This window comes from Manis pentadactyla, chromosome 8 (assembly GCF_030020395.1).
Source record: "Manis pentadactyla isolate mManPen7 chromosome 8, mManPen7.hap1, whole genome shotgun sequence".
Taxonomy (NCBI): domain Eukaryota; kingdom Metazoa; phylum Chordata; class Mammalia; order Pholidota; family Manidae; genus Manis; species Manis pentadactyla.
In genome coordinates, this window is record NC_080026.1 from 59245092 (window position 1) to 59267308 (window position 22217).

At 49.9% G+C, this 22217-nt stretch overlaps 1 protein-coding gene across 1 annotated transcript in view; it reads right to left on the bottom strand.

The window, feature by feature from the left end:
* Window positions 1–365: 365 nt before the first annotated feature.
* Window positions 366–22217, bottom strand: part of DRGX (dorsal root ganglia homeobox) — a 28736-nt gene continuing 6884 nt past the window's right edge. Inside the window, exons 4-6 of the mRNA XM_036916586.2 lie at window positions 20753–20931; window positions 20559–20671; window positions 366–1275 (exon numbers count right to left, since the gene is read on the bottom strand). Of these exons, the coding sequence (XP_036772481.2) occupies window positions 1013–1275; window positions 20559–20671; window positions 20753–20931 (555 nt within the window). The 3' untranslated portion in view covers window positions 366–1012. The remainder of the gene's footprint in view (window positions 1276–20558; window positions 20672–20752; window positions 20932–22217) is intronic.

The following is a 22217-nucleotide window of genomic DNA, read 5'->3' on the forward strand; positions in this document are numbered from 1 at the left end:
GAAGCCCTCTTCCCATGCTCCATTTCTACATATATGCCATTCTTGTCTCATTGCCTACATTTATTTTTTCTTCAGTAAAAATAGGATCACCACTGGAGAGTCCCCTCCACACACCGGAGCTGAGGAAAGGCAGTTCATCCAGATGCATACTTATTTTAGATGCGCTCCTGGGGGGAGTCTCCCTCCTCCAGGGGCTCCCAATATCCCCCGGACCAGAGTGCTGCTTCCCAGCTGGTCAACCCCCACAAACACCTCTGGAGAGGTCGAGCCTGCAGGTGGGAGTTTCAGGTGAGAGGCCCACGCTCACTCCGTGCCTGTGGTGTCAAGAGGGTGGCCCCAGTTCACGAAGCTGAAGGCCTGTCTGATTGGCATGCCTCCCTGGCCAGAAATGCCACCATGTGCCCCATGTCAGGCTGTGTCCTGGCAGCTCCTCCCCACCCTATGTCTTCTCACCTTCTGACCTAACCAGCCTGCAACCAAGGTCCTCCAACAGGAGAGCAGCGGGGGTGTCACCGCCAGTCCTGGTGGAGGGAACAAGAGCTGCTCTGGGTTGCACCAGTCTCCTGATTCTTAATGTAGCTGGGACAGTCCCATTTCCTAGCATGAGACTCAGCCCCAGCTGACTCTCAAGCATGACCATGCCATAGTTCTTTGGGTTGACAAGACGTTCGAGGGCAGTCCAGGATAGGGCAGGAAGATGATGGGGTCAGCAACTCCACTTCCCTCCAAGACTCTGGGCCGAGATGAAAACTCCAGGGCCTCCCCACAGGGTGGGCTCTGGTGCCGATGAGTGCCTGTCGCCGAAGAAGCCTAGACAGCACAGCCCTGCTGGCGGGACTCCAGAGGCCCTCCGCCGACGCCAGGGAGCTGTGTGTCTCACTTCCCCTCCAGAGTCTGCGATGAGGCCCTGGGGCAGCAGGCTCTCCTTGCTCTTTGGAGAGTTTTCCACAGGGGCTGAGGCTGGGAGAAGCAGGGGTGGGGAGGGCACACCGGGCTTGCGCACGCTGGACCCTCATACACTCTTCTCCCCGTCGCTCTGTTCCTTGGTTGGGGAGGTCTTGCCATGGCTGCCATCAGGAGGTGCAGGCTTGGCCACAGGGCTGGGGCTGCTGCTGCTGGGCAGGAGGTTGGCCGACTGCAGGACGGCCTCCGAGTGCTCACGAGCCTTCATGCGCAGGGCGGCCACACTGGCCGTGCGATTACTCTGACAGCCGTAGGTGGGGAGAAAGGACAGCCCCATAGGGTCTGGGACACAGCAAGAGCACAGCGGGCCCCCTGGAGGGAGGAAAAACAACAGGCTACCATGACTGCCCATGTTCTGTCTCTCAGGACTTGAGGTGGGGACAAGGAGCTGATTGTTTGGTTTGGGACAATAAATGATGAGGTGGCGTGACAAGTGCTCAGGACCCCAAAGATGCACAACTCAAGTTAGTAACACAAGGGATCATCAGAGCATCCAGGAGACCTGACCAGTTCTGGTTCCCTCACCAATCAGCTGTGTGTCTTTAGGCCAGTATCTTGGCTTCTCCGGGCTTCTCCTTCAGTAAAATGGAATGACACCTACCTCACAGGATCATTATAAGGATCCAATGAAGCAGTCCAATACTCCCCAAATTATGTGCCAAAGCACCTAAAATCACACAGGGATATTTTTATTTTCTCAGGCAAGGGGAACCCAGCCACATCTGTCAGATGCCATGCAAGCTGCTTGTCAAGGCAGCTCACAGCTCCCATGTGAGATCACATTGCATCCCTTTCAAGGAGCTCGTATTTTTATCAAATTAGATTTGCTGAACTTTGCAAGTACCACACAAAAATCTATGTAGAACATAAAAGAAGGGGTAGTGGCATCCAATACAATTCCAAGGTTAGAGAAGCTGTGCACAGACCATGGAGTGCACATCCTATTAGAAAGTACTGGCAGGTACTTAAGAAGAAAAATATTATTTTATCTTCAATTTATAAGTATTACTTTTCAAATGGCTGCTAAGTTATTGAGACATAAACACTGATTGAGTTGCTTGGACCTAACCATTAATGAATAGAACCGTTAGGTATTTCTTTTGGCCCAAGAGAGTCATGAAAAATTCACTGAGACCCTCAGGGCACCAGGAACTGAAGTTTGAGAACCTCTGAAGGAATTGGTTTGGAATGCACTTAGCACAGGAACGATGTGTGGAATGGAGCTTAGAACAACTGCCTGGCCCCAAGACTGCAGGCCAGCTCTCCATAAACCACTCCAGGAATACGCGGCCCCTCTGCCACGTTTGGTTTGAGAAGTCTCCCTCCTCATGGGTCTCCTCAATTGTACATTTATTCAATGACTGTCCCAGGAGCACCTGGCACTGTTTCCAGCCCTGGTGACCAATCAGCAAGACCCCAGCCTCAGGGAGTGCAATTCCAGTGCAGAGGCACACTGCAGCCCATGCTTCCCTGATGCAAAGGCAGGTAGTAGTTAAGTGTGCTGGAGAATGCAGATGGAGTGCGATGCTTGGCAGAGAGTACCGTCTGTCAGAGGGACAGCATGTGAATGCCCAGGAGAGAGCATGCAGCTAAGGAAAAGAGCAGTGCCAAGGCACAGAGGTAAGGACAGAAGTCACTTGTCCAGGGGGCAGCAGAGTGTTCAGAGTGACTGAAGCCAGAGACTGCAGGTGGGGTTGGGGCCACCAGGGCCAGACTGCCCTGCAGGGGGTGCAGGACTTGCAGGACACAGCATGGGGATGCCTCCGTGCATTTGAGTGGACAGTGTCCAGAGCTTATCTGCATTAGGTGGGGAGGCTATGTGACAACGCAGTCCCAGGTGACGGCGGCTTATAGGGGAGGTGGGGAGAGGCAGCCGGATTCCAGATTTATGTTCAAGGTCAAAACATGCTGGGATTGCTCATGAGCTGCAGGGGGAGGGTTATGAAAAGAAAGGACTCGCACACAATGCCTAGGTTTGGGTCTGAGCTCCAGAATGGGTAGAGGAGCCATTTCTGAGATGGGGACAGTGAGAAAGTTGTGTGTGTGTGTGTGTGTGTGTGTGTGTTTTCAGAGGGATATGGAGCATCTGGTCGTACAACCCTGCGGTCCTGTTGGCCATCCTAGCTCCCAGGGGACAGCCTTGAGGCACACCCATGGGCTCCAACAGCCCAACACGGACAGACTCAGCTGATGGCATGACAGGATTTGAAGGATTTTTCTGAACCCCCTGGACAGGTCAAATGGTGGCCCCAGGTGCGATTCCTGCAGGGTGCACATCACCACAGCCTCCACCCCTCAGCCAGCCTGGGCCAGCTGCACAGCCGGATCCCACCCAGGGAGCAGGAGATGGCTGGCCCACGACAGCCCTGTCACAGATGGGTGTGCTTTAGTGCTGCCCCGAGGCCTGGGACCTGGGTCAGCCATGGCCCCTGGCCCGTGGCACTTCCCTTCTGACAAGGAGAGCAGCAAAGTCAGTTCCTTGGCTCTATCTAAATGTGCTCACTGGCTTTGGAAGAAGCAGCATTGCAAATAGGGAGTATGTGTGGACCAAAACCATAGTTGCTGAATGAATCCAAGTTCTTCCCTGTAGCCTTCAAGTGCTTGTGTGATCAGGTGCCCGCTGCCTTCTCCTCCTTCTGATGTGCCCACCAGGCCTCCTTTCACACACCCAAACCTCCATCACAGCAAAGCCCTGTGTGCAGCTGTTTTAACTAGAGCAAACCCATGTGCACACCATGCCTCATGCATCTCAGCTTCAGAACAGTGCTAGGAAGGAGGCTCTGTTTTCCCTTTTTGCCAATGAGGAGATTAAGATTAAATAGTAAGTGGCAGATCTGGACCTCATGCCTGGCAGAGGACCTGCTCCTTAGCCATGTCCCTCTGTCTGGAAAAAGGACACATTCCTCCCCGACTTGGGCTCTTCACCAAGCTCTGCCTGTGAACAAGGAGGCCCGCCCTCCACCTTGGAAAGCATTTCTCCTAGCTCTCTCTCTCTTTAGGGGGTTCCGTTTGACCATCACCTCATCCAGGAGCCATCCAGGACCTCCCTACCCAGAGTAGGCTCCCTGCTAGTGCTTCCTCAGAGCACTCTGTTCACATCTCCACGCACTGGCCATAAATGGAAGTGGGTGGCTGGTTCATGGACTTGTTGTCTGACCCCTTGTGCACCCCAGGACTATAGGCAAGTATCTTTCTGTCTCATTCACTACTCTGTCCCCAACACCTAGCACAATGTCTAGAATGGGGCAGGCCCTTGGGAAACATTTGTGGAAGGAAGGAGAGAGGCAGGTGAGGGCTGCCCAGCCAGTTGCCCACTTGTAGGGATGAGCCTTCCAGAGACAGCCTCAGCATCACCAGCTCTGCCAGCACCTGGGACGTTCCCACCCTCCTCTCCTGGGGACAGGCTTCCCCATGCCAGGTCAGGCACTTCGTTGTCCTTCAAGCATGTGTGGGTATCCTTCTCTTCCTTTCCAAGCCTGCTCAGAGGCAAAAGGAAGCTCATCTTTACTAGGATCTAGCTCACCTTTACTAGGCTCTCATCACCACTGTGGGTGCCCCGAGGGATGGGCTTCACTCAGAACCATGAAACTGTGGGTGTAGGAGTAACTGGCCCAGGTTGGCCTAGTTTATTGCAGAGGTGAGACCAGAACCTTCTGGTGGCCTTTCTGGTCTCCAGCAGTGTATTAAGAGCTTAAAATGCAGCAGTCACTTCCTCCCTCAGTTTTGACAGAGGGGCCTACATGGCAGGCAGCAGATACCAAGATGAGCGCGAGACAAATCACACATGCCAAGTTCACAAAGGGAATTCTGCCAGCCTGTTTCACAACCTGTCCCCCTGCTGGCTTCTAGCCTGTTGACATTTCCAGCAACAGTGAGAAACAAACAAAACTTGCATTGGATTAAAGGCTGAGTCCTGATGATGGTACTTCCAGAGGCCTCACCCAGGCATAGCCACGCGCAAACCTCATCGCACTCCCAGGGGCTGGAGTCCTTGCTGGGAACAGTGCCAGTGCTGGGAGGATGGGAGTCATCCCGAGGGCCAGGACCCAGCCCCCAGGGCCTGCCTGCCTCCTCCTGCAAGTCTCCCTCCAAAAGGGGAGCTCATGGGTGAAAAGGCAAAACATGAAGAACAGGAAACCCTCTCAGCCATGGAAATCCTGAAGATGTCTCTGTCTGCTTAGAATTTTTCTCATTTTTCTACAAGGAATACGAATTTCTTTTAAACTCAGAATTATCACTTTAACTTCAAATGAATGTTTAAAAAAGGGAAGGCTGAAATTAGACACCCACTGTGCACATTTGAGGGGTGCTGTGAGGGGCATAAGTGCTGAAAGTCTGAGGGGAGTTTGGCTAAGGGCTACTGGGGGACCTGGGAGAGGCTGAGGGCCTCAGGCTCTACCCTGTGCCTCTGACTGTGTCAGGCCCACCCGAGAAAGGTGGTCTCAACATGATTCATGCTGATTCTTGCCCCCAGCAAGGCCTTGTTCCAATAAGAGCCTCAAATGGGGTGCTAGATGGTGTGTGACTCAGTGATGAATATGCCCCCTGCAGAGTGAGCAAGTGCCCTGCAGACAAGACAGAGCCTCCTGCCCCTGGATCCACAGCCTATACCTGCTAGGTCACACCTGCAACAGGGGAGCCCCAAAGAAAGCCACAAGTAACTATACTCCTGGTTCTCAAAACCCAGATGCAGACACAGGAGAAATAAATCAACTCACAGTTCTGAGGCTGCAAGAGGGAGAAGAGTCTGTGCATGTCAGCTAGTTTACCCCCCACACATGACAGTTGGGGAAACTGAGGACCAGATGAAGCCAACAGCTCTGGGAGACCCTGCGGCTTTTCCTCTTTAGCATCAGCATGCTGTGCACATGCAAGGGGCTATCTCTGCGGCTGATGAGTTTCTTGGCATAACACCCTGAAGCCCCCTTGAGGAGATGTTGTAGAGAATCTTTATGCACAATGTGGACTATTGGACAAGTCTTTAAATTCCTTTCAAAAAAATAGGAGTGGTTTGAGAATGAGATATGAATTACAAAACCAAGTTCTCCTTCCTTCAAAACCATAGGGTTTATGCACACAATGGAGCATTATACAGCCCTAAAAAGGAAGGAAATTCTGACACATGCTATGTGGATGGACTTCAAGGATGTTATGCTAAGTGAACTAAGCTAGTCAGAGGGAGATAAATTCTGTAAGATTCCACTTATATGAAGTGTCTAGAGTAGCTGATTTCATAGAGACAAAAAATAGAATGGCGGTTGCCAGGGGCTGTAGGAAGGGAGGAATAGGAAGCTCATGTCTATGGGTAGTGAGTTTCACTTTGGGAAGATGAAAAAGTTCTGGAGATGGAATGTAGATCTGGGCAAGACAGGGAAAAAATGATTTCCAAAAATCAGATCCTTAAAAACTAAACTCTCAATTTCTCCATGATTTCACAGTACCAATCACACCACCAAATTTCCCCATGTGCCTCCTGCCCAAACAACTCCATTGACCTGGACACTATTGAAAACCAGATGTAACAAAAAAGATTCATCTTCTGTGGTGCTCAGACAGCAGCTGAACAAACAGTTGCCAAGTAAAAACCCAGCCCCCAGAGCACATACACCTTGGCTATGAAAAGCACACCTAAGGCCTCCCCAAGAGCTTAGGATCCTTCCACGGGCACTTCCAGTGTCAGTGGTTTGATTTACAAGACTGTCACAAACTAGAAAGAAACGTGGTTGCTAATGGCAGACACACTGATGGGTGATACTGAGAAGAGATAAAAATGTGTAAGGCAGACAAAACCTTCAACTCTATGCACCGTAACCTGGGCCTATTTAGTGCCGGGCAAGGAAAGCAGTATACCTTGAAAAGGCCCGAAGCCGTCACTGGCCGCAGCAAGAACTGGCACAGGAGATGGTGTCTGTGTGGGCTTGAAAACCCCACCAAGCCTGCTCCTGCCAGTGTGAGGTGATGCTGCGGAAGTCGCCACACAGGCTCAGCACCCCTTTTTATTAAGTCAGGGAGGTAATGAAGACACCTCAGAAAATATCTACCCCCAAAACAGAGTCACCATTATCAAAATCCTATAAAATGAGAACAACCATGTGACTCTCAGGCCTGCGAGCCAGATGCTGTTTGCTGAAGCACAAGAAAGTGGGCTTTGCAGTTTGGCTCCTGGCTCCACCATGAACCAGTCATGGGACTTGTGGCCACTTTCCAAGCTTTGGCTTCCTTGCCCATAAAAGGAGGTAACACACCCACCTTCAGGGAAGAGTCTGTAAAACACATAGTACTAAGTCCTCCAAACAACTATTATTTCCATAACCCATACAAATGAAAGGACAATTCAAAGTCACAAAGCACAGCTTATTCCAATCACCAATTCCTTTCAATGACCAGCTAAAGAATTCAACTTGTTCTCAGCATCCCCCAGAGGACACCAGGATGAACAGTGAGATCTGCCCAGAGATAGTGACTGTGCCCCGGCCACTCCCATCAGCGATGTCCCACCCTGCCTTACATACATCCCAACACTGTTTTCAAGTTCTATTGGTTCCTCAGTGAAGCCTTCCCATCAGACCAAAAAGTAGAATCAACTAGAATTTAGAAGAGTAAGCCAAATGACCTTTAAAATCTCATCTTCTAATTACTAGATTTCCAGACTTGGGGCTCTAGTTTTCTTTCTCTATTTTTTCACATCTATCAAAAAGTTATAATCATGAGTGGCCTAAAAATTAAATTAGCCACAAAGGAAGTCAACCCAGTGTGGCATATAGCAACAAAAAAAGCTATGAATTACCTAATGGCTCAAAAATAGGGAACAGACTGAATAGGGTATAGTCACCCATAATAGAACTCACTGAAGCTATGACAAAATTATGTTAGAGGCTATGTATTGACATGAAAAAAATAATAATATATTAAGTTTAAAAAGCAGGTTAATCAACACTAAGTCAATATGATCCCATTTTGGTACATGTATGTATGTGTATAAACATACATATCCATACATACACATATACATATAGTATATATGTGCATCACAGTCATATACCATAAATTTGTAAAATTTACAACACATAAATTTATTGTAGAACACATAAATTTATTACAGATACATATATTTATAAATGGGAAGAAAACAAATGCACCAATACCAAATATTCATAGTGGTTGATTCTCAGTACCAAGGATATGAATGATGTTCGTTTTCTTTTGTGTTGTATTGTATTTTCACTTTTTCTAAACTGCCTACATATTACTCTCATAAAAATGGTGTTCTTTTTGTGACTCATGATTTCCTCTCTCCTTTCATTCAGATGGTAGGAAGCAATGCTCCCCTTTAGAACACAGTCCTACTGAAGTCGCTAAGGGATAAGGACTGTGTTCTCAGTGCCCGGCTGCAAATTCCTGTTGCTAACGGCCTCTATCCACACCAGCATTATTGACCAGTGAACATGGAGCTGAGGAAACACCATGGAAAATCCACCCGAAACAACACTCAGTCCATCTCCCATTCTGTGGGGATCAAAATTGGTGAGTCTCTATGCAACCAGCCCACTAGCCAGCAAATGCCCAAAAGGCCATGACTTCTTCCTCTAGCCATACCAACGTGTGCCATGACCAAAGCCTGTGCAAGTGCCACCTGGCCCCTAAGTGCAGCCTGAAAATTGTTTTGCTTAGAGAACACACTACCTCCTGGACACTAAATTAAAACATGCAATTAGATTTCCATTAAGTTACAGCAAATTCTGCTGAATTGATCTAATCGGCCTACATTCCTATATGACATCATGCTTTAAAGGCTTGGCCTGAACATAAATACTTAATGTAATAAATACAGTCTGAAATATTTGATCTCCTTGGCAGTTTAATTGATCTACTACAGCAACTGACAGGAAAAATTAAGTTTGTTCTGTCTCGTCTCTGCCAATGGCACATTTTCATCAGAAAGGCATGTGAACTACAATTTACGTTACAAGCAGAGCAAGAAATCACACACTGATTTCATGTTGAATGCTCCAGTTAACAGTAACAGAATCAAGCAAGGGAATGAGTATGTGGATTTATGAGAACTTCAACCCAGATACCGTAGTTCATTTCTTTTTGCTTTATAAGTAAATAAATAAATCTATTTTTTGATTCACAATACCAGTTCCTTACAGCTCACAAGGAGCACGTGAGTGGGAATGTTGGCAGATGCCTACAATATTTAAACAAAGAGTTTTTAGATGCTGTGGCTAGGTGTGCCCACCAATAATCAAACACACAACGTCAAATTCACACCCAGACATTGTCCACCAAAGGGCCCCCTGAAGTATTCTCTTCAATCTCTGAGTTATGGTTTTCAGCGCCTTTTTACCAGGACTTGTGTTTATTTTTGCACCCACCTCCCCTCCCAAACCTGCTGTAAGTGCTCCTCACCCATTCTCACCCCCACTCTCCTGATGCCAGAATTAAACTGCCCTGTTTTGGTACAAAGTAAACACTTGAATATTTGGAAAAGGCAGACAGGGAGGGAGAGTCTATCTTTTATGACCCAACTGGTATATTTTAGTCCCTCAAAGTTGCCATCTCCCAGGTTCTAATCTTCCTCAATAGTCCACAGAAAGAAAAGCTGTGGTCATGACAGAGTTACCCAATATGATTAATGCCAAAATCCCCAGGTTATTCTGGCAGGTTTTTCTGGCCGGATCCCACCCCATCTTAATTCCACCTATCACAGGTACAGGCACAACCTCAATACCTGTTCAATCACTCAGGGCCAGCACCAGGGTCCTGTTTCTGCTTGGATGTCTTTGAAGGGGAAAACAAATAAATGACAGCACCCAGATCCAAGAACCCTGGCACAGCCAGAGCAGCAGCAGGACACACACTCTGGACAGTCCGAGGCCAATCAGCACCACCCTCCCTCCTTGCAGCAGCCAGAACTCTGGACCAGCAGGCTGCTTCTCCCACTGCCTCTGGGCACAAGCCAGAAACCTTCTGCACAGCCCCTGCACTCCAGGGTCCCATTGATTAGCAGGAAGGGCAAACCCATCAGCACCCTTAGGAAATGGCTTCTGGAAAGCAAGTTGCAGTTTTTAAAGCCAGAGAATGACAGCAGGTGCCTGTAAAAGGAACAGAATCAATATAGGGTGTGGGGTGCTGGGCAGCGGGACACCTGGGTCCCTGACTTGTCCTACCTCTGACAGACACACTGTGTGACCTTGGACAGTCCTGTCCCTCTCTGGGTCTCAGTTTCCCCACTATATCCTGGAGAAGTGGTGGTAACATACTCATCAAGAAGATTCCTTACAAGTCTTACGTGCTAGGATTCTACACCCCAGCCTTCCTGACATCAGCTAGGCATGGAGGGGGCTATAGGCCTTTCCCTATAAGGGTTGACCACCTTCTGCCCCTCAGGTTTCTGCTCCCAAACACTGTGCCCTCATAAACAAGCCAGGAGGGCTGTTTTCCCAAAGTGGCACATGCAGTGGACCCCATGAACTATGCTTTGAGGGCTGGGAGGTTCTCCCACTGCTTCAGAGGTCCAAACCCAAATCCCAAGTGACCTCTCAACCCTCATCAACCTAACCCTGACAGTAATCACCAGCACCTACAGACACTTGGATGTGCCGAGTACGGATACATGCCCTGCCAAATGGGCACTATTGGTTATGACCATCATGGTCCTCATTTTCCTGCTGAGGAGACTGGGGTCTTCCCTAAGCTGCCTTTATAACAAGAAGGTGGCAGTTATGGGCTGTGGCTAGTTGAACTCCAGAACCAGGGCTCACCTTGAGACCATGCCATCCTCTCCTAGGCCAGTGGCTCCATCCGACCTCACGCTTCGCCTTTCCCTCGGTACGCCAGCCCTGCCGGCCTCAGTGTCTTTGCTCACGTGCTCTCTCTGCCTGGCATGCTCTCACCCACTGCGCAGCTACTATGCTTCCTTCAAGCCCGACTCAAGGATCTTCTCTGGAAAGCCTTCCTCACCCCTGTGCAGAAGAGTTCCTCCCTCCTCTGCACTTTCTCCACACTGCCCATGCCCCACTTGGCCCCATGAGAGCACATGACTGTGTCACGTGAGGTGGGCTTCGTGATTGGCCTGTCTCCCCAAGCCCACCCCCAGCCATTTGGGTAGGGATGTGTCTAATTTGTTGCCAAATGCTCAGCTATGGTTCAGAATCTGGCAGAACAGGGTGTATCTGGGTGCTGAATGAAGCACCGGAGGGCCAGGGTCCAGCAGGCAGCCAGAGGTGTAAAGCCAGGGCCAGTTAACTGGGGTCTCCTAAGTGAGGCCCAGAGCAGCACGCCCTCTTTCCTACTTTACACAGACTTAACTGCCTTTCACTCTCCAACAGACTGTGTTAGAGGTAGAGGTGAGTGACTTGGAAGGATCTAGAGGTGAGTCAGATATGGCCAGTGCCCTTCAAGTGCTGATACTCAGGATTGGAAAGTAGGATAAATTGCAAAACAAACACGACAGCTCATGTCACAATGCCAGAGTATCCTTGATACCTGTACCAGTCAGTCTCCAAAGAGTCAACCTCCCAGTATTCACTCCTATGTGGGGTCCCTTCCACTTAAGTCTGGGTTGGCCCTGTGACTGGCTTTAATCTATAGGATGCAAGAGAAGCACCACTGTGCCCATTCTGAGTGTAAGCCTTAGGAAGACCTGGCATCTTCTGCTTTTACACTCAGGAATCAACCACCATCCAACCCCACCTGAAGCTTACCACAGGGAGAGAGAAGAGGGTTCCCAGCGTCCCAGCATCCCTGCCAAGACACCTCATGAGAAAGTGATACCATCTTGTATGTACCAGCCCCAGCTGCTATGTGACTGATCTCAGGCAAAAGCCGCCACAGAACGGCCTGGCTGAGCCTGGCCAGTCCTCGGCATCAGGGAGGGAATAAAATAGCTGGGCAGTTCTGCTGCCACAGCTTTAGTTATACTTAACTTTGGGATAAAGCAAAGCAATACCAAATCTGGAAGGGAGATGGTAAGAAAAGAAAATCACAAACCAATCTCCTCATGATCATAGATGCAAAACCTCTAGACACAATACTGGTAAACTGAATCCAACTGTCTCTAAAAAGGATAACATGTCATGTCCAATTTGGGTTTATTCCAAATTGGTTCAACATTAAAAAATCAAGGAATGTAATTTACTGTATGAATATACTGAGAAAGGAAAATCCTGTGATCATTTCGACAGTAGAAGAAAAAGTATTTGATGGAATTCAACATCCATCATAAACATGATTTTTTTAAAATAATAATTAAAACTCTCAGAAAATGAGGGCAAGAAGAAAATATCTTTACTTAATAAAGGATTTTTTTTCTTTTTTAAATAGCGAACATGATTGTGAAACCCTGAGATGAACAATAGGCAAAGACAGGTCACAAAGAACACATATTGTATGATTCTGTTCATATGAAATGGCCATAATAGCAATACCAAAATGGTCAGTCTATAGAGAAAGATTAGTGGTTGCTTGGCAGAGGGAGAGGGGTGGCAATAAAGAATGGCTGCTAAAAGGTGCAGGGTGATGAAATGTCCTGAAGTTGATCATAGCAATGATTGTGCAACTCGCTGACTATACAAAAAATCACTGGGTTGTATACTTCAGTGAGCGAGTTCTATAGTGTGTGAATCATATCTCAAAACAGCTGTTATAAAAAAATAGAATAAGGTAAGGATGCCCATTACCCAACTTCTATCCAATACTGTACTAGGCATTCTAGCCTATGCTCACTAGAAAAAGAAATGAAAAGCATAAGGATTGGAAAGGGAGAGACAAGTTGTCTTTATTCGCAGATGATCTGATCATGTACGTAGAATATCATAAAGAATCCACAAGTAAGCCTAATTACTTGGATGAATCTCCTAAACATGATGCTGAGCCAAACAAGCCAGTCACGAAAAATATATACGGTATGAATCCGTATATATATATATACGGAAAGATTGAAAAAGTCAAGACTAAATGATAGCGTTTTAGAATGCCTATTTAGGGGGTTGGCAAAGCTCCATTACCATACAAGTCAGCACGGGGTTTCATTCAGGGGGCAGAAAGGGACACAGGGACTTGGGGGCTTCTGGAGTCTGGGCAAAGTCCTGGAAGGTGGTTATGTAGGTGCTTAAAATTGGTCATTAAGCTCTAGATGAATGTTTCATGAATTTTTCTAATGAATATTACATTCCACAATAGAACAACTTTTAATTGTTTTTCTAAACTGGGATTTTTTTTTTTAACCACACACAAAGGAAAAAGTGATTAAAAAGAATGGCAAAGGCTGGAGTGTGTTTTCAGGGAACTCTGTAAGGAAGAGGTTGTCTCTGCCTCTGAGCTTAGCCTTGGTTGGGCAAATATTTATTGGCCAATAAAGCCCTTTTGGTCTATCTGCAGTGTGAAGCATTCCAATGTGAAGAAGGGCACGTGCTTGGTTAACTAAGGGGCCTTGCTTAGGAAAGACATGGCCAGACCTTTCCCCAGCACTGGACACCCTGTCCCTCACCTGGGCACAAGCAATGCAGAGCCAGGACTGCTATCCAATTGCTAGCACCTACTGAGCACCACTGCACACCAGCACGGTGCGTCACACACAGCATCTCCTTCAGCCCTCACTGTTTCTGATGCCTGGGTGCTAGGAGTCCAGTGGGGAGGTGGGGCCAGGTATGTCTGCCGAGGGATCCTCCCAGACCCAGCCTCACATGGGATGGCTGGGGCCACCTCACCTCCCCAGGAGGGGACAGGAGGGTAGGGTAGGAAAGGGTCAGACCTCATTCCCCACCCCATTCCCATTGCTCTGTCACTGTTCTCTCACCTCAAGCCTGACTCCAGGACCCCACACCAGGGACTGATGTCCTCCATGTCCGCCTTGCCAGCAGGCTGCCTCCCCCTTCCCACTGCCCCCTGCAGTCTGGGAAAGTCAGCTGTGATGCCTCCTCCCTGTGCAGGAGAGCGGCTGTGACTCCCAGGCATGAGCAGGACTGAGTTATGAAAGCTCTCCCCTGCAGCTGTAATTAGCTTCCACCTCCCACCCAGCTCTCTGAATCACAGGTTAGAGGCAGCCAGGCTAATGCGCCAGGGAGAGGGCCTCCCCCCCACCCCCCCTCCGCCCCGCACGCAGCACTTCATCGTCCTGCGGCCAGCACTTCCCCGGAACAAACCCAAGCACCTCCCTCGGCCATTAATAACCTCCTGTTCATTAATGAATTGTGAACACAAGGCTGGCCATTAAGACAGCACAGGAAAATTCTTTGTGTTGCAAAGGCTTTTTCTCTGGACACCCATTATTGTTATGCAAACCCTCCCTGCATGGGGGAGGATCCTGCTGCCTTTTCAGTTGAGAGCTTCCATGGAACACCCAACAGGGAAACACATTAACTACAGGCCTGGCCAGGAGGGGTCCACTCTGACCATCCAACTATGCAAAGCACATTGCCAGTCTGTGGTGAAGCTCCAGGAAGGGAATGGGCGCCCTGACCAGGGACAGGAAGGAATCCCCATTACTGCCAAATTTAGAATAATGGGGACTAAGAGGTGAATGTCTGGTGCAATGAAGTTCAGAGAAATGGAAGAAGTTTAGGAGAAGCAGACCTTTCATTGGGTCCCTTAAAAGTGAAGGGGACCCAGTGACTTGAAAATGAGAAAGGAGAAATCCAGTTAATAATAATCATGTTTGTTGAGCACCTCTCATATGGCACACACACTGTTCTGAGAACCTGAGATGTTCTAACTCAAGCACTCCTCCTTCAGTCCTATGAATTCAGTCTTGTGTTGAGCAAGTTCCCCATTACAGAGGAGGAAGCAGAGGTAGAAAGTTCTAGTATTTTACTGAAGGTATACCTGGCTAGAGGATGGAAGAACTAGGACTCACACCAGGCAGGCCACCCCAGGGCCCTTGCTTGAAGCCACTATGCTAGTCACTGCTTGAAGATTAAAGGATAATTAAAGAAGAAAACCCCACAAATGCTTGGTTTTCATTTATGTGCCTCTGTCCCGGTCAACAGCTCTGGCCTGAGATAGCCAGCTGTCCCTCTCTCTGACTGGCACAGCCCAATGCCCATCTAGGAACCTGCTTGGCAGGGCCTGGAGGCTAGTCACTCTGCTTGACCAGCCATCCCTGAGGGTCTATGACCTCCTGCCCTTCAAGTGTACCACCCCACCTCCCACCATTCCCTGGCTCCCTGTTGCCTAAGTAGCCTTGCTGACCTGTCCAGAAGCTTGAAAATGAGAAAGGAGAAATCCAGTTAATAATAATCATGTTTGTTGAGCACCTCTCATATGCCACACACACTGTTCTGAGAACCTGAGATGTTCTAACTCAAGCACTCCCTCCATGCACACACCACCCAGCACGTCCCCAACACTGAGCCTGCTGAATAAGGACCCCCAGCACTCCAGCTGCAGAGCTGCATCTCAGCTGCCCTGAGCAAGCGCTGGGACCTGGCTGGCAGCAGAGTGCCATCCTCCACATAGGATGACAGTGCTGTGGCAGACAACAAAGGTCTGAAGGTCTCTGTCCTCGCCCCTGAGGCAAGATGACCAAGTCAAGCTCCAGTGTGTGCTGTGATAGATTGACAGATTGTCCAAAGACAGGGGTATTTCCAGCCCAAGCTTGGTTTCCACACCTCTCCAGCAGCTTCTGAACCTCAGACCCCTGCTCTCAACAGGTATCTCCAAGGAATGAAAATTTGTCTCTCTAATTTCCTAAGAAACCATATTCCAGAGTTTTCTGCTACCTACTTGTCAGTCTGTGCGTCAAAGCTCAGCAAAGTTGCTGAGATCTGCTCCCTTTCACATTGTCTGAGCCACTTTCCCCTATAATCCAAAGATAAAAAAAGTAAAATTGAGATCTACTGGAATGCTCTGGGCCAGTCACAGAGCTTCCAGGACCTGTCCACCCTACTCACACAGCTCTATACTCCAAGAGACCAGTGTTGGGGGAGTGGGGGGCACACAGGGCACATTCCTTCCACATCCAGAGCCCCAACCCACCCAGCTTGCCCTTTTCCTCCCTCCAGTGATGCCTGCTCAAGGAGCTGAAGATAGCCAGTATTCCAAGAGCCTCCTGTTTTCAGAGCACATTCAAAGCCAAAGAGTTTCCAGGTGAGTGAACGCCCATGATATTATGATAAAGGACCTAAGGATTTCAAGGACCACACTTAGAGGACCTCAGCAAACTGTACCTCAACAACTTCCCCACCCCATCCCCAGCTATCCCACTGTTGCTCCTAGAAGCTCTCTCCATAGTCCCCAGGCAAGGATGTCACAGCTGTCACAACAATGTCTACAACTAAAAGATCAGGACCCCCCAATTCAGTTCTTCAACCTATAACTATGCATAATACCCTTCAGGCAGTTAGCTCTGGAGCCAGTGGTTGGGGGCCTCCACATGCCCCCTGGGAGAACTGACCCTGCCCAGGGGCAGTGGGAGCCCTGCATTTCCCTCACACTCTAGCCAGGTGCTGCGTGCAGCACAGGACAGCCTTGGCTTAAATCCTCGGGACCTGGTCTGGAGACACAGGTCTGGAGTCTGGGCCTACCCAGAACACTTACTATCTTCATTCCAGGGCTATCTGATCCCGCTAGAACCCCAAAGCCTAGGGAGAGACACAAGCATTGGTTTGATCTGGGAGCTGAAGTTCACTTTATTTCTTCTGAGTCATTTGCAAGCTTCCACAAACCTGGAAAAGTGGATTAGGATCTCTGGGCTGAAGGGACTACGGTGCTCAGCTTACAATGCTCTTGGCCTCTGGGAGTCCTGCTGAGCCCAGGCCCCTCCCCCAGGGCTCACACCCTGTGGACTTACAGCTGTCCTCACTTGCTGGGGAGAACCAGATGCCCATCCAGGGGAATGAATGAACAGACAGCATCTGGAGGAAATGACACGTCTGCATCCTATGGAAAGCAACCTGGACCTCAAAGGGGGGATGTAGCTGAATAGTGACATGTGAACAAGTGACTTCCCCTCTCTGAGCATAATTTCTCACTTGTGAAAAGAAGGTTGGGCTTAGAAGCCCGGGTGGGTGACTTACAGGACCAGCATGCCTGAAGCTCCTCCTAGCTAGCTGAGCCAGTCTCATCATTGGCCAGAAGCCTCTGGGAAGCAGAGCTCAGGCCACAAGCCCTGCCAGCATCTGGCCACTGAGCCATCTCTGGGGGTGCACTGAGGTAAGAGAGGCCAGTCACAGCCCAAAGGTCCTGGTGCTGAGCACGGGGTTGCCCCTCTCTTGGGCCCAGATTAGGCCATGCACTTAATTTCTGCAGCTTGGGGAAGCCTAGAAGGAGATGTGAACTGCAAGACTCTGAAAGCCGTCCTGGCCCCAAACCACTCAATAAATGTTCCACAAACAATCAAGAAGTGAACCCCAGGGTGTCCAGAAGTCAACTTACAGGTACAGACTTGTTACCCAGGGCCTGAGACAGAGGTGGGGTTCCCCAAGCACACCTCCAGGGACATAGCCAAGCCTGTCTGGAGTGAGACTTCTAGCTTGGTATACCTTGCTCCCAGAAGTGCTACCACCTGGGGTCAGACACTTTTAGAAGACAAAGATACCCCAGCCAATACCAGCTGTTACGTCAGAGCAACCCAGCTCCTCTCACTAGCTATGCCAATATGGAGCTCTTTCTTGATACAATGTTTATGGAGCTACGCTGAGAATTAAATGGTGCTAAGACATGAGAAGGCCTGGCAGAGCACAGAATAGGTTTTCAATGATTGCTCATTTCCCACCCTTTCCAACATGATTTAGCTTGCCAGAGACTACAAAGCCAGCCGCTCCAAGAGGCCAGATGAGAATGGACCATGGTGGGCGAGAGGGTCCGGATGAGCTAGATGCAGGAGGGGAACTTTGCTGGGGCTGGGGACCCCCGAGGAGGACTTATGTCTGCAAGGAGAGGAACACAGAAAGCAGAGGTAGGAGGGCATGGAAGAAAAGCTCCCCTCACAAAATGCCAAGCCATCTTTTGATGGTCTGACCAACGATGCCCAGTTTGGCCCAAAGACCAGGAGGCCACATTTAAAAATTGGGAATATTTAAAATAAAGATCCAGACTTCCAGCTTCTGAAATTTCAATAGTTCTGGCAATGCTGTGTCCACATACCCACATGGCCACAGTGGGGGGACTTGAGCAACATCTGATTCAAGTAAGCAAATGGTCCCCTGTCCACCCACCCATCCCCATCTCTGACCAGCCCAGATCTGAGAGTGCCCCTTAGTATGCTCCTCAAAAGTGGTTTCTGACCACTTAGAGTAATGTGCCCCCTCAAAGTGGGAAAATAACAGATAGACCAAGAGGGCCGCGTGTCTCAACAAAAGTGATGGGAAAACTCATTTACATCTAGGGAAGCAAAGACGATGCCTGCGCACACACACTTCCCGCATCACCTGCCTGGCTCCGGAAACATGTGAGTCTGTCACTGCCGCAGCACACCTCATCCCCCTGCCTGTAGTCAGGAGGGACTTCTCACAGGGATATGAGGCTGTCCAAGCAAGTGCCCGCCCAGCTCACAAAGCTGCACCCTGCTTTGGTGAGCACGCTGTGATCCCTGCCACCTCCACAGGCTCCTGCACCCCAAGCTCCCACCCACCCTGCAAGGGGGCGTCCAAGGAAAATCTGTTTCCAGTGAGGCAGGCCCCAGGAGTCAGAGCCCAGCCAGAAAAGCTTAGGGAAGGGCCAGAGGGGAGTAAGCACCAATGAGGGAAGAAGAGGAAGGGGTGACAGATTTGCCAGTGCCCCCACCAGCCCCTGCCTCTAACCTGAGCCAAGAAGATAAAGACACAGGCCCTGCTCTGCCTCCTCTCACCTCTGCCTCGGCTTCCCAGCACAGAGGCTGTCACCCTGTCTGCCCTGCCTGGCAGCCTGGCCCCCTCCTTCAGCACTGTAGGCTTCCCACTGGGCCCCAGCCTGGCTAGTCAGAGCCCCACAAGCTTCCACAGCAAAGAGACATGCGTATCACCTCCAACTCAGGAGGCTGGAATGAAGCAAGCAAAGACATTTATAAATTTGGTGTGTAAAGATGGTTAGTCCCAGGAGATGAGCTAGCTCTCACGAGAGCAGAGAGGATTTGACAGAAAGACACAGGATTACTCCCCCACCCAGACAGCTCCTTGAATGATACCTAAATCCTATTGGTAACCTCCTTTCAGAAGCCCCTTCAATTGAAACCCCATCTCTTTAATGCCCTCTTGTCCTAGTGTGTCCTGTGAATGTCCCAAAGCTACTCTGGTGGGGGCGGTGGGGAGGCAGGCTCCATATGGCCCATGGAGTTGAAGGAGGCATTAGGAGGGGCAGAGTTGGACAGAGCTGAGCCCCTAAGTGAGGGGATCTATCCAGCTACCTGGACCACTCAGAAGTGGCTATGGGCCTCAGGGCCCCACCCCACCACCAGTGGAAAATCCAAACCCAGGAGAGTGGCATTCAGGGCCTTTAAGCTCTGGCCCCTGCCGGACACCTCTGCCTTCTTTCTGAGCACTCTCCCAAGGGCACCAACATATCAGTCGTTCCCCAGACAAGCCGGGGTCTCCTCCCCACTCCTGCACTCTGCATTGCTATTCCCTACCCAGAAGAGAAAAAGTATCCTTTTCTCCCTTCTGGAGACTCCCTGGGGAGGCTCAACCCCCCAGAAACCACATTAGCAATGTAGATTGCCACTGTGTGTGTGTGTGTGTGTGTGTGTGTGTGTAAGAGAAAGAGAGAGACCCACCTGCTAGAGGGAGACCCTTGAGGGCAGGAGACCCCAGATCCTAACACAGAATATGCAGGGGACATGCTGGTGGGTGGGGGCCTCTCCCACCACCTGTTATCAGGGAAAAGCCTGCAGCCTGCACCTGTACCTCCACCACCCAGGCCCCCTGGGACAGAATAGCCCCAAGGGATCACTGACGCCACTGCCCAGACCCTCTGGACCCATCCCTGCTCCTGGCCAGCACAGCTGCCAGGCCTCATCGCAGGAGGAGTAGGTTTGGGGCCAGTAATTAAGAGACATTGGATGGACCCATTCAGTGGGGGGTCCTACAAATCTCCAAGGGACAGCCCCACTGGGATCTCACTCTGGGCCTGATAAAACTTTCCCCATTGTTTCTATCCTTCAGACAACAGCAGCCACTGAGAAGACAGAAAGTCTTGGAAAACCACAAATTCTCCCAGTTCAGACCTCTGACATCAGGAGTCCCCAGGAAAGGCAGTAGGCAAGCTGCACATATGGAGAGGGCCCTCATAAGCTGAGGCAATTGCCTCACAGGCCTCCCTGTGAGCTGCAAGTTAGCACCTTAAACTATTCCCAATGAGAGGGAACACTCTGTGACCACGGCATGGCCCCTTTAGAAACAAGCACCTCTCAGTCAATCCTGTCATGAGAGATGATTCTTACATTCACCTACAGTCTCGGGCTGTGCAGGAATCAGACAAGACAGCATATATGGGAATGGATGCTGTTCATGACCCTGGCTGTAACTGAGAGCAGAAAAGGACCAGCGCCACCCAAGGGCCAAGGGTAAGATGAACCAGAAAAGCAGGCTGGTCAGACAGTTGCCACGATCCCCTTCAGAGGCAGCAACAGGCCACCACGGCCCCACCAGGCCCCACCAGCCAGGGGAACCGAAACTCACCTTTCAGGGAGGCAACGTGTGACAGGGCCTGGGCATATGTGGCCGTATTCAGAAGGGTCCCCGGCAAGCAGGATGGGAAGAAAGGTGCTGTGGGACCCACAGGTCGCCCCAGGCTGGCAGAGAAAGAAAATCGCACTGAGTTCCCAGCCCTGGGCCCCCTGGCCCATCAGGCCCCAAGGCCCAGCCCACCTCACCTCTGCTGGGTCTCCAGGGCCTCCTTCTTGCTTCGTGTCTGGTCCCCAGGGGGTGGGGAGTTGATGTTTCTCACAGGTGGTGGAGTCACCTCTGCCATGGGCTCCTTGGCTCCTGGCTCCTGGTCAGAGGCCCCTCTCTCTGTTTTCCTCCACTTGGCCCTTCTGTTCTGGAACCAAACCTGAGTCCCCAGTGAAAACACACACCCAGTGAAGGCAGAAAATCAGACAGGAGGAGGGAACCTGACCCCAAAACCAGATTCCTGGTTCCCGTGCCCACTGCTCATGGCTCACCTTGCAGCAGGAGTTTGCAAGGTGAAGTTTGCGAGATCATTTGCATCTCTCCAAATGATCTACTAAAGTGCTCTTTTTAACTGTGGCTTCAGACCCACAGACAGGCCAGAAGATCAGTATAGAAGACATGACAGGCATATGTCAATAAGTGTTAAATCACAGTTAAGTCTCCAGATGCATTGCCCATAGTAAGAGTAAAAAGTGTTGTCTTGTAGAAATTCTCAATGTACGAAAGTATATTCATTTCCTATGGGGAGGGCGCAGGGAAATCATCATCAAAGAAGTTTGTAAAACTCTGCCCTGGAGTTTTCTCATCAGAAATACTCACCCACTCTCCCAGCAGGTTTGGTTTGAGCACCTGCGTGTGTCTGGCCTCAAATTGTGATTTAACCCTGAAATCATCTGTGGCACATGACAAGTTCATGACCAGCCGTCCAGGGCAGCCATTAGAAACATGGACTCTGGAGTCTGCCCTGGTTTAGACTTCTGGTGAATCTGATTCAGAATCCACTGCCATCCTGAGGCAGGTAGTTCTACCATCTATCCCAATTTTACAGAAGAGAAAACTAAGCAGAGCATTATTTAACTTACCCAAGGTCATTCAGGTGGTAAGTAGCAGATGCACAATTTGAAGCCCAGTGGCTTGGCTATGGACCATGGTCCAAAATGTCTGGGAATAATAACAGTGGCCACCCCAAGGCATTTCTAGGAGGATTACACAGAGATGCTCAAAAAACACTAGGCACAGTGCCTGGCATACAGCAATCAATCACTCAGTAAATGTTAGCCAGTGTTACTGTCTCTGCCATCCACAGGTTAGGAGGAGGCTTATGATGCACCTGCTCTAAGGGCCTTCTTAGAAGTTGATGTGAAATTCCTTAAGCCTTGGAAACCAAGAATGCATTAGCAGGACAGCCTCATGGCAGCCAAACAGCTCAGGCCCAAGGTGTTCCCAGAGGTCAGTGAGAGCCTGCCACTTTCTACTCTACCCAGCAAGACCTCTTCCCTCCTCTCTTGGAAGATAATTCCTGGCTGTGAAAAAAAGCCTTGGCTAGACTTTCCTCCTAGTCCCCCAGGCATCCTTTCCTCTCCTGCCTACACACCGGCCCAGGAGAGACTCTGGGTGCTGACGTTGAGTCCCCTGCCAGCCTGCCCCACCTCTAAATTTTCATTC